Source organism: Micropterus dolomieu, linkage group LG18, assembly GCF_021292245.1.
Source record: "Micropterus dolomieu isolate WLL.071019.BEF.003 ecotype Adirondacks linkage group LG18, ASM2129224v1, whole genome shotgun sequence".
Lineage (NCBI taxonomy): Eukaryota > Metazoa > Chordata > Actinopteri > Centrarchiformes > Centrarchidae > Micropterus > Micropterus dolomieu.
Genome location: NC_060167.1, coordinates 15,114,786 through 15,127,646, shown reverse-complemented (window position 1 = coordinate 15,127,646; position 12,861 = coordinate 15,114,786). Strand labels below are relative to the sequence as shown.

The 12,861-nt window shown below is 40.2% G+C and overlaps 1 protein-coding gene across 1 annotated transcript in view; it reads right to left on the bottom strand.

Moving 5' to 3' along the window:
* fam210b (family with sequence similarity 210 member B) overlaps nt 1-12,348 on the bottom strand; it is an 18,965-nt gene extending 6,617 nt beyond the window's left edge. Inside the window, exon 1 of the mRNA XM_046029622.1 lies at nt 11,622-12,348. Coding sequence (XP_045885578.1) covers nt 11,622-12,173 — 552 coding nt within the window. The 5' untranslated portion in view covers nt 12,174-12,348. The remainder of the gene's footprint in view (nt 1-11,621) is intronic.
* Nucleotides 12,349-12,861: the final 513 nt, after the last annotated feature.

Sequence of the window (12,861 nt, the reverse complement as noted above, 5' to 3'; positions counted from 1 at the left end):
AACCATATGGACACCCCTGATTTTTAACTTTACTCTTTACTGTCTGAATTATGTAAGGTTTCATGACATGCCTCACACTAGATAAAAAAAACTTGTAATTTACTCTGGTGTACATCTCTTGTGTTCCAAGTCAAAAATGGCACACATCACACCTACAAGATCTCCTCCTCCAACACTGACCAATTGTCACATCTGTGGTCTATAAATAAAGCTTCTCTGTCTTGCTCATGTCATTTTCTGGTAGAATCACTATGAGCATGCAACCACCTCTGAATAAGCTCTTGATCATAGCACAAGCTGGAAGAGGAAGTGTCAGAAAATAGAGGTCAGTACCAACTAAGCTCAAGGATCAACTTTTCCCATTTAAAAGGATAAAATGGCTGCTGACACATTCACAAAGGACAAAATATGTTCATTGTTCTGGATACAACATAGAGGTGATGATGACAGGGATAACCTTTTCATTACTGTGTTTGTTAATATTTTTTAAATGTTTAAAAACAAGCTACTTAGTGAAATATGTTCTATATTTTATAATGGCAAGAATCATATATTTCAGGGAGTAATTATTGTATTATTTTTACTTGCTATTTATTTTATTGTATAGTAAATTGTTTACGAGAAAAAAGGGAGGTGAGTGGTGATTCAGACTAGAGTTATTTTATACTTTATAGCTATAATGTAGCTTTTTAACAAAGTTTGTTAATACACCTTTCTCACAGCAGATGTAACTAATAACATTAATGATGGATCCTTTCCAATTAAGTGAGCAAGTAAGCCATTCCAGTGAGCCAGTACTGTATGCACAATAACAGAGCCCTGACAGTGGTATACATAAATGGAGTGCAGCAGCCATGGTTAAGCCTGTTTTTGATGAGTCAGTATGTCCAAAATGTTGCAAGACAAGTGTTGCAAGACATGACAAGTTGATTTGTATTTAAATTCATATTGTAAAATATGTTTGTAGTTAAATAACTTTAGAATGGCCATAATCTATTCAGTTTGTACAGTATAAAATTATGTACAATACACAGAATGGTGTTGTTATGGTAGTAAATCGTGGCCAGTATCATATAGGGCAGCACGGTGGTCCAGTGGATAGTTTGCATGTTCTCCCCGTGTCTGCGTGGGTTTCCTCCGGGTGCTCCAGTTTCCCCCACCATTAAAAAACATGTTAGGTACTCCAGTCAGTGCCATTGACTAGTCACTGATATATACATCTGGAGTTGGTCCCCTTGAGGGATGGGTTAAATGCAGAGAATGAATTTCACAATGTGAATGTGACAATAAAGATATCTTCTTCTTCCAGATTCAAAATTCATCAGCTTTTCCTGTGGAAAATGTTCATAAAAATATATTTTATTTAACAAGTTGGCAAGAGACCGCATGAGAATCAATGCACCGTCAAAAATATGTATGCCCCCAAAAATCAGTAATTATGTGGCTTTTAAATGATTAAAAGTGCCTTGCATAGCATACTTTTCTCAGCCATCACACCATTGATTTAACCAGTGACATAAACAGTAGGAAACAGTTAGGGAAGACAGGAAGCTTCAGGTGAGCTGAAGACTCAGTGCTGCCCCCTGGAGCATAGTTTTTATAAATTACAGTACACAAATAAAACATTCCTGTTAACTTCAGTTCAACTTACAGTACATTCTTTGATGCAACACGTCTTTGTAAGGCTTAATGAACAGTAGAAGCTCTAGTGTACTAGACATTCTCTGGATCCCAGTTTGTATTTTGTATCCCACTATAAATTTTGTTAGGAAACAACAAACTTCTCCATATTCACCCCTGTTATTAGTCCTGATGTGAAGTATACACAAAATTAAATACTTGATAGTAGGCCATCATCTGTGCTTTATAAAGGGGATACATATTTAGGCAGACTGCGTGTCCAGCCTGGTAGGATAGGCTACTGTTATCGCTTTTTGTGTATGAAAAGTTCTGCTTAAATGCAATGCATTATTAAATTGTTATGATAATAATTTACCCTTTAAGGAGGTGGACTCTAATTTTCAATTTCCAGCAATCTCCAAAGGCTATCCATGCAATGGAAACATGGATTACAAGGACAAAATATTGTCTACAATGCTGCATACAGTTTAATTTCATTATATTACTATGATCACTGCAGACCAGGGCTATTCAATTACAGATTCGATTGGGCTGGATTTTAAAACCAGGACACAGAGATGGCCGGGACATTTTCTCACGAGAAAGAATGAACTGCTCAGTCCCTCCTGTCGTCCTCCTCCCCCTGCTGCTGCTGGTAGAGAGGAGGGCTGGTCTGTTTCCACCAACTGAGTTTATAATGTGTCATATTTTAATGTAAGTGGCAAACTAAGTTGAACAGTTACTAAAGACAGAGAGCTTTCACTTTAGCTTGTTTGTAACAATAAGCTATTATCTGAACTAGCGCTGTGCTTGTGTAAAACCAAAACACAGCTACAGTGGATGAGAGACTGAGCAGATTAAAACATGGTGTTTTGCATGTTTATGCTTATTACAGGTGTGTTGGTAAAGAATTGGCTAAGTCTTTATTGCACCACATACATACACTAACCAGCGTAGTTGTCAATGTCCGCTGATCAGCTGGCTGACTTCGATCCGTGTGTGCGCGCGCGCGCGTGTGGAGGCGCTCTGCAGACACAGGAGCGGGAGAGGCTGCAGGTCGGACAATTATGTTGAGCCTTGATTGGCGGTGATCAGTACAGCGCACGTGAAACTCAACGATGATGATAAGGAAATTATATAGCTCACTCTTTAGGGACTTCCATTCACTACACATGTAGTTTACTTTTGTTGTTATATTTATTAGATTATGTGCTGGGCCACATGGAGGTTGCTTGGGCGGATGTGGCCAGCTGTTGCTTTAGTCCTCTCTGTCTGGGTGCGCACATGCATTCCTCTAAGCTCTGTCTTAATCCAAAGTCTGATGGGTTATTCTATAGTTAGAGATTTATGTGTTTCTCTTTGTGGTTTCTGTGGAGTTTCAGTCTCTTCTTTGCACACTGAGACTGTTTTTGTGGTTCTTGTTATGTGCCCCTCTCTTGAACACACACATATACTTGTTCAGATAATGTTGTATTTGGACTGCAAACTGTACAATATCTACAGCATATAACACCTACTTTACTATCTGTTAAAACTTGATGTGGATAAAGAAAGCTGTAAAGTTGCACAAACACACACACACACACACACACACACACACACACACACACACACATCCAATTTAACTCAATTCAGTTTGCTTTATTGGCATGAGTTTTAGTTCAGACATGCACACATTTGCATGTCATTAAAAGATAATGCTTGTTTCAACAAACAAGTATTGTCAGCGTTGCCAGATATAGCAAGTTCTTCTGTGCCATAAAACTCAGATCGTAATTGGTGATATGCACCTTAATTATGTTGGACATGCAGCACTGACGTTTATTTTGAGTCAGTAACACACACCATCCTGCTGCTGTAAATACTCACTAGCGCACCAAGTGTGTTAATCTTCAAAGTAGCCCTTAACATAAGCACTATTTACTCATATTGAAGTATAATATTTATTTAAGCATTTCTAAACTTAAAAAAAAACAAAAAAAGTTTAAGTATTTGAAATTTTATATTTGTGTCCGGATTTTTTTTTAGAGAGCTTTGGTCGCACAGACAAAACGTATTAGTTTTAACAATACAACAAAGTATAGAAGTAAAAGTATAGAATATTGCCAGCCTTATTCTTTAACTCATAGTTAGTTTTTAGAATTGTTTAACTTATGTCCAGTTATTATCATTTTGGTTTTGATTTTAAACTGGTGACCTTTGTATTTTTGCTGTGCATTTTATATTTGTATTGAAGTAATTTCTTCTTGTCTCTCTCCTCATGTCCACCTCTGCCTCTACCTCTCTACTTCTTCCCACCTCTCCCTCTCTTTCCTTCTCATTTCACCCTTTACTCTTTCTGCCTACAAGGTCCCAACAGAGTCCTATTTATCCCAGCTGTCCTGGCAGGACTCCCCTCTTTACAATAAAATGCAGCCAGACAAACGGCTGTTGCAGCCAGAGCCACCTAGCCCTGACCCAGGTCAGCAGCCTCTTCGGATTAAAGACCTGTGGGAGCAGTACTTGGACCCGTCCACAGGAAGAAGCTACTACATCAACAGCATCACCAAGGAGAGGTCCTGGAAACCTCCTCGGCGAGCCCTTGGACGCACCACCAACATGGTAAAGCACCGAACACAGCCAGTGTTTAATCACGGTTTGTTACTCCTCCTGAATCCATTTTATTTACCTTTTTTCTGAAATTGCTTTAAATTTGAAAATGTGGGCAATTTCAGAGCTGGATGAAATCTTATTTTCTCAAAGGAGAGGATAGAGAAGGGTCAGGGTGTAGAGTAAACCAGTCTGCTCATTTAGATGCTCAAATAGTTTGACTGTATCAGCACTAAAAGGTACCTTTTCAGCCAGTGTATACCCTGGTTCGTATAATTTCTCTTAACGTAGACATGAGGTGATGCATAGAGCGTTGCACACACAGTGATGACAGGACTGTGCACGTACAGAGACTAATATTTGAGTCAATTCAAGTGGCAGTTACTCTCCATATTCTCACTTTGGTGTATTGTCACAGTCAAGGAAGCTTTAAAGGAGTAGTTAATACTTTCTTGCTGAGAGTTACCTTTTGTGTGAGGGACCCGGGTTCAAATCCCCACTGCGACACATCCACCAATGTGTCCCTGAGCAAGACACTTAACCCCTAGTTGCTTCAGAGGCGTGCGACCTCTGAATAAATAGCAATTGTAATGGTAAAACAGTGCTCAGGGGTGCTGGTAGGCAGATTTTGTTACCTTAAGGAGAGAGCCACGGTAGTTATTTCCCCCTTTTTCCAGTCTTTGTGCTACGCTAAGCTAACTGGCAGCTGGCAGAAGCTGCATGTTTAATGGACAGATGTGAGAGTGACTAACTCTGCAAAAAAGCGAATAAGCGTACAGTATTTGTCTTTAACTTTAACAATTAATGAGTATATAAATATTGCACAGTAACTAACCAAAGGTTATTAATATGGACAGACAGCTTTAATTTGATATCTAAATCTATAGAAAGCAAAATAACACAAACTTACAATATAGTACAAGCAACAATAGTCTTCAGTAAATCTAGCCTTTGTGAAACTTGTGTTCAGTGTTGGTTGATCTAATCTAGTTGAGCTAATAATGTATCTAAGACCTATCACAATCTGTTTTTTCTTCTGTTTCTCTTACAGGCCGGTCCAGGACAACCTCAGACGTTACCCAGAGGAACCAATCTGTCGTTACCACTTTCTGAAGCTGGCAATGGAACTATGCACAGGGTAAGATTACTGTGCTTCTAAAGAAGTAGTGAGATTCATCTTCCCTGATGACATTTAGTGTTATTTAAAAACTAGAATCTGAATTACCGTACCTACATTGGTAATTGGAACACCTTTCACGCCGGTAATCACAGGATATGGGAGTGTTAGGATTATGAGGATGAAGTTTGACCTTGACTGTTGTGACAAAATAAATGACAGTCACACACACATAATGACACAATACTTAATTGGATAAACTCTTACTCAGCTACTATTGTTGTCACTCCACCCCCGCCTGTACCTAGCCACAGAGAGCAACACATGCACACCCAAGAAAAACGAAAGAAAATCTTCTTGAACCTTCGAGTGTATTCGGTTTTCCTTTTTCATTTTGTGCTTCACCTCTGCGCTGTCACTGCACTGTGAATCACTGTGCTCGTGGTTAATAGATTCATTGGCCCTCATTTATGAAAAGTGCGTACACCAAATTTCCAGCGTACACCTGCCGTACACCCAAAACCACGGTGACTTTGAGATTTATAAATATGGACGTTCAAATCCTACGCTCAAATCCTACGCCAGCTCAGGAGGTGGTGTACATGTACGCAAATTTTGAGTTAGTGCGGAAATGTGCAGAAAAACAATTCCTAACACCACAAAACGCACTGACAAACTAAAAGATATGATATATTATGACCCACTGTAAAAAAACAAAAAACAAACACATACAGGTGCTGGTCATATAATTAGAATATCATCAAAAAGTTGATTTATTTCAGTAATTCCATTCAAAAAGTGAAACTTGGATATTCATTCATTACACACAGACTGATATAATTCAAATGTTTATTTGTATATATAGAAATGTTGGCCAAATGAAAAGTATGAACATGAAAATTATGAGCATGTACAGCACTCAGTACTTAGTTGGGGCTCCTTTTGCCTGAATTACTGCAGCAATGCGGCGTGGCATGGAGTCAATCAGTCTGTGGCACTGCTCATGTGTTATGAGAGCCCAGGTTGCTCTGATAGTGGCTCTTCTGCATTGTTGGGTCTGGCGTATTGCATCTTCCTCTTCACAATACCCCATAGATTTTCTATAGGGTTAAGGTCAGGCAAGTCTGCTGGCCAATTAAGAACAGGGATACCATGGTCCTAAAACCAGGTACTGGTAGCTTTGGCACTGTGTGCAGGTGCCAAGTCCTGTTGGAATGGATGAAATCTGCACCTCCATAAAGTTGGTCAGCAGCAGGAAGCATGAAGTGCTCTAAAACTTCCTGGTAGACGGCTACGTTGACCTCAGAAAACACACTGGAGCAACACCAACAGATGATATGGCTCCCCAAACCATCACTGACTGTGGAAACTTTACACTGGACTTCAAGCCTCTCCTCTCTTCCTCCAGACTCTGGGACCTTGATTTCCAAAGGAAATGCAAAATTTGCTTTCATCAGAGAACATAACTTTGGACCACTCAGCAGCAAGTCCAGTCCTTTTTGTCTTTAGCCAGGTCGCTTCTGACGCTGTGTCTTGTTCAAGAGTGGCTTGACACAAGGAAGGCGACAGCTGAAACCCATGTCTTGCATATGTCTGTGCGTGGTGGTTCTTGAAGCACTGACTCCAGCTGCAGTCCACTCTTTGTGAATCTCCGTCACATTTTTGGGTTTTGTTTCACAATCCTCTCCAGGGTGCAGTTATCCCTATCGCTTGTACACTTTTTCTACCACATCTTTTCCTTCCCTTCGCCTCTCTATTAATGTACTTGAACATAGAGCTCTGAACAGCCAGCCTCTTTAGCAATGACCTTTTGTGTCTTGCCCTCCTTGTGCAAGGTGTCAGTGGTCGTCTTTTGGACAGCTGTCAAGACAGCAGTCTTCCCCATGATTGTGTAGCCTACAGAACTAGACTGAGACCATTTAAAGGCCTTTGCAGGTGTTTTGAGTTAATTAGCTGATTAGAGTGTGGCACCAGGTGTCTTCAATATTGAAGCTTTTCACAACATTCAAATTTTCTGAGATACTGATTTTGGGGTTTTCATTAGTTGTCAGTTATAATCATCAAAATTAAAAGGAATGAACACTTGAAATGTATCAGTCTATGTGGAATGAATTTATACATTATACAAGTTTCACTTTTTGAATGGAATTACTGAAATAAATCAACTTTTTGATGATATTCTAATTATATGACCAGCACCTGTATGCTTTATCACTCACCCTTTCAGACTCATGAAGTCTGTCACTCTCTCTTACAGATGCCCACTGTGTGTTTGACACACACACACACACACACACACACACACACACACACACACACACACACACTTCAGCTGTCTGACATGTAGCAGGGAACAGGCAGGTCACTCCAGTGTGTGCTGGCAGTAAAACAGATTAGTGAACTACACACAGCACAACAATAAGGCCACCACAGCAGACAACAGACTGCAACAGAACATTGGTTATGGAGGCGTGACTCAGAGCAGCTTGGGAAGAAGGAATTTAAATAAAGAGTGCAGTATGTTAACAGTACAATATGTAAATAAACATAATCCTCCCTCTAAATCCTGAAGGGCTGCATTTTACAACAGTAGTCCTGCTTAATGCAGCAGAACCTGTACAGGAAGTTAAAAAAAGAAATAGTTCTATGCCACTCATGTAAACTCTTACACAGTTGTTAAACTTTAATGCAAGGAAAAATGAAATTTGAGTGCCGGATGTACTCAGCATTGAGTTGACTAAACAAAGCTTTGTGGTGTTGTACAGTCATTTGGCTTAAAATTGTTGTCATATGTGAAAATCTTTCATCATATCCCTCTCTCAAAACATAATTGATTTGTTTTAATACTAATCTGTAGGTAGTCATTTATTCAGTGTCCTGACATGGTTTTTGTTACATACTGTGTGAAACTGCAATATACATTTTCCCAGGCTTTGAGCTGTGTTGGCAGCATACTGAAAACCTCTTCAAACCATTTGAGTAAATACCTGGGTGCAACTGGGTTATGGTGCAGCAGGAGTTCCAGGGACAAGCTGAACTTTTTAAAAGCGTGTTACTTGAATGCTAGGACTCCTTTTGGGAATTTAGAAATGATTAGGTATAGGGATACCATTAGTGTAAATGGGCCCATAATGAAGATAATAAATTTATTATGGATCATGAAGAACAAGACAATAGGAGAAATATCTGTAGTGAATCACAGATGCAGCATGCAGGAGGGCAGTCCAAAAGTAGCCCTGTGTGTTTCAGTTTTAAAATAAAATTACCTTAATCAGGAAATATCTGGCTAAAGTACGAATAAATAAGCCCAAATATCCAACCATGCATTCAGAACCAGAGTTCACTATTTAAGAGTTTCTGATACCCAGTGCTATGGGGCTCCTCTAGTGTGCTGCTATGGTAAGTCTGGGGCGTCCTTTCAGGTTAATTTGAGCTTTCATTATGATTAAAGCTGCTAGGGGAAAATAATTTAATTTGTATTGCCCATATTTAATATTTTTTTTGTTTTGATGATTAGGGCTGTTAAACTGTAATTGGAAAAAGTAAAGAAATGGCAGCTGACGGGAGGACATTGTATCCAGTGCTTCCATTTCAAGACAGGTTATTTAAATATGTCAAAAGGAAACGTATTCCCTCTCTGAGAAAACAGGAAGTAGCTCTGGCCTCTATGGAATGAGCCTAATTTTTGACAAAGTATTGACCGTGTGCCTACAAAGCTGAGACAACTTAAGTGCAAAGAATACGATCTACCGTGACCTCTTTAACAGGGAACTTATTGTTATAGTAGTCTAGGACAACTTGAACAGTGACGAGGACAAAATTTAGGCTGATGAGAAATGTGTTTGTGTATAAGGATACTTTTCCTGTGAATTTTGGCAGAAATAAGCAGATAAAAGAATACAGAAATTATAACTATGGTAATAATATGCATAAGAGTAACTTTTACCTTACAAAAAAATGGAAAAATAAATGAGCTTTCAATATGTAATGCTCTAGATTTCTGACTGAAGCACTGTACTGAAATGTGCGAAGTTTCAAAGTTTACATAGGCCTATGTGTAACAGGATATTTCATGTACATTTGTTCTCCATTCAAAACTTATTCCATTGATTTGAAGTTTAGCAACTTGATTTATAACTACTTTTGTAACTGCTTCCTTGTTGTTCCTTCCCTGTTCAATAACTCCATGGTCAAATGTGACACATTCAGTGGAAAGATCTGTTTCTGAAAAGTGGGACTGCAAAAGGCAGATGTAGCCTGCTGTCTTTTCACTGCCATGTAAGACATTTTCTCTAAACAGTAACTTTCATTTATATCCTTCCATGCCTTTTTCACTGCACTGACATCCTGCTTGCTTTCAACTGTCTTCTCTTGTAGGCCTGAGCCAGACAATTAATCAACAGGGCAGAAACAATGAGGAGAACAGGAGAGAAAAATGCTGATCTGTTCTCTTCGCTTCAATTTGTCTTGCTAAATTTTGGCCAAAGTCTCCTGGATGAAGCTAGAGTCTTGGCGACGTATTCACTGGCCTGCCAACAATAAACAATAGCAAGGCCAGAGTGGGCGAGGGGAGCAGGCCTTTTGCTAAAAGTAAAGGCAGGCAGCAGTGTAGGAGGGTCATGTGAGCCAGCGGCCAAAGGGAGTTGTGCCAGGGAGGGTGTATGGGAGGGGAACAGTGGGCTGCTGTGTCTGATAACAACTTCTCAGAGGCATGAAAACACATACAGATATGCGAAGTCACAGTGGCATGCAAACAAAGACACACATACGTGCAACTACACAGACAGAGCAGGGGGGAAATGTCAGAGGCTCGAGCAGCTAAAAAGTCACTGCTGAATGTCAAACTGAACAAAATATCCTGCTACAGAACTGTAATTTCTTGTCTCCTTAAATGAAAAACTGCACCAATTTTATCCATCAATTGTGTTTACAGCTCTCTGTGAGTACTACTGCATATGAGTGGGGGTAAAAAAGTTGCACAAAGCCAAAATCTCATAAATTACCTTAGGTGATGACACTTGTACTTTTTTTAAAGGACCCAGACTTATCAACTCTACCAGTACTTCTGTTAATACTGTACCCACACTCCTTACATTTATATTTCATATTTCTACCTATTCCACATCAACTCTAACTCTAATACTTATTATTACCATTGCTTTGTAATTCATTACAACTAATGATCATTACATTCCTTTAATACGTTAAAACACTGTACATATCCACACTGCTTTATATTTATATTTGTACATTCTACTTACCTACGTTCTATTATTTATATTCTTTATACCTTGATATGCAAGTGAGCAATTTGGAAAGAATTTCCCCTTGGGGATCTATAAAGTATTTCTGATTTCTGATTCCCACTTTGCAAGACACAAAATCCACCAGAATCCAGGTTGCCCACTTCATAAAATTGGCAGTGTGGTGATGTGCCTACATTAGATGCTTGCAGAAGGGAGGATTTTGAAGATGAATAATGGCTATAAAGTCTTTAGATTACAGCAAGACTTATGATCAAAATAGGTATTCTTTTGTCCATACCACAGAGCCCGATATCAAAACATAGTTTTGGCATTTCTTTACTGCTATTTATTGTTACTTGTTGACCAACATTAGTAACAATATGCTATCTACAATAATCTGCCAATATATAATTGGCCTAGTCTTAAATAAAAATCAAAATAATTTAGCTCAAATCATCTCTGTGCCCAAGTACAGCCTCAGAGAGCATCCAGCCTGGCTGTACACTTTAGTCTTGTGTACAGTAATTATCTAACAAAAGTCATTGTAGGTCAAGTTCACCCACTTTTTAATCTACTGCTCTTTCACCTCTTATTCTGTCCTAAACCTATCTAATTTGAATGACTCATTCTTCCAGTGACTTCCTACAGAAGGAGCCAGCATGTCCAGTTGAACAGCCAGGTGTCAACGAGCCTGTTGCACAGTGATTCAGAATGAGTACTCTCAACTCTCTGCTTCAGATTCAAGTTGTGAATGCGGATCTTTATGCATTGTAACTTCTGTGTATTCCCTGCAAACGTAGACAGCCCGCATGGGGCTGCGCGTCATGCAGTGTTGTATAACAATCCTGCCTGCTTACATGATGGCTGTTACCGAAGAGGCCCCGGCAGGCTGGCAGCCCTTTGCATATTTTATGGTTTTGAGGTCAGAGACACGTTCACGGTGTTCCCCACCAGTTGATCACTGTGTGGACACAGACTCGTACCTGTGTGATCTGATTAAATGGTCATTGGGGTTACACAAACACTTGAGTTCAGTAGTTGAGGATTACCCTTTTGTTGTTGTCAGCCGCCTGTCCCTCGCTGGCGTCGCTCTTCTTCGTGGCGGTGGAGGAGGATCTGGTCTGCATGGTCCTGGTGGAGCAGCATCGATTGAAAAACCCCCAGCTAACATTACCTGTGAACAAAACACTGCCCACCGACTCTCCTCCCTTGCCGTAGCGCCTGTTCACGTGAACAAGCGGCCGCCTGATACTGTGTGAATTGCCGCCGTCACTTTGCACGCTTTGGGAGAGACTCTCAGCTATAGCAGCCACCCGGTCCAAGTGTCTCCAGTCCGTGCTTACAAAACCAGCCGACCAGTCTGAGTTCTGGACGTGTTGCGGGTCCGATTGCTTCCCCAGTTGCACAAGAGTTGAATCGACGCCCCAGACGGACACGCAGAAACACCGGTGTCGCTGAAACGTGTTGTCTCTGCGTAATGTCAAAGTCACGTCTCTCAGTCTGTTTGCTTTAACTTGCACAAGAGGCGAGCCAGTTGACTTGAAAGCCTGATCCAGAGCCGCTGCAGCCAGCCGCTGCCTCCCTGAGCGGCACAACAACATTTTCAGCCTTGAAACCAGCTTCGTGTCTCCGGAGGAAGATAGATAAATAAATAAATAAATCGAGTAAGTAGTTTACAACAGCTAAAGGCTAATTATGAGTGTAAGTAGCTGTAAACATGCTGCCCCTATGCCCTCCTGCCTCTCCCCGGTCCTCTTGTTGACCGATTATCCCCGTCAGCCAATGAGGGCTGACGCGCAATCGCAGATACTAAAGCCTGAAGAGAAAGGAGGGGGTATTTAAAGGTGTAACCTTGTTAATTCTTACACTTGAGTTATATCACGAACCGTCTCGGGAGTATATGAAACTGAGCCCAATACATGTGTTTGTAAAGCCAGGCAGCGCTGCTTCAAGTATACTATACTTTTTAAATGAATACATTATTTGCAGGCTGTTGGTTCACTTTAGTACACTTCAGGTAGATAAGGAGCAGTTTGAGTCTTGAATATAGCTCCAGTTGTCATCTAGCAGAGTAAGAGACCCACTGATCCAACCTTGACAGCCCAAGCAATTCCTTTTTATTCATTTACTTACTGAACGCAGGTAGGCTATACTCAAACATGCTGTTTAGTTTTGTTTTTACAGTAGGCCTGGCGAGGAGGAAGGAGGTGAAAGTTGCAAGACACAAAACGACATAAACAATGATCACACAATCATAAGGAAGAAATTACCAATGACCAAATCATGACA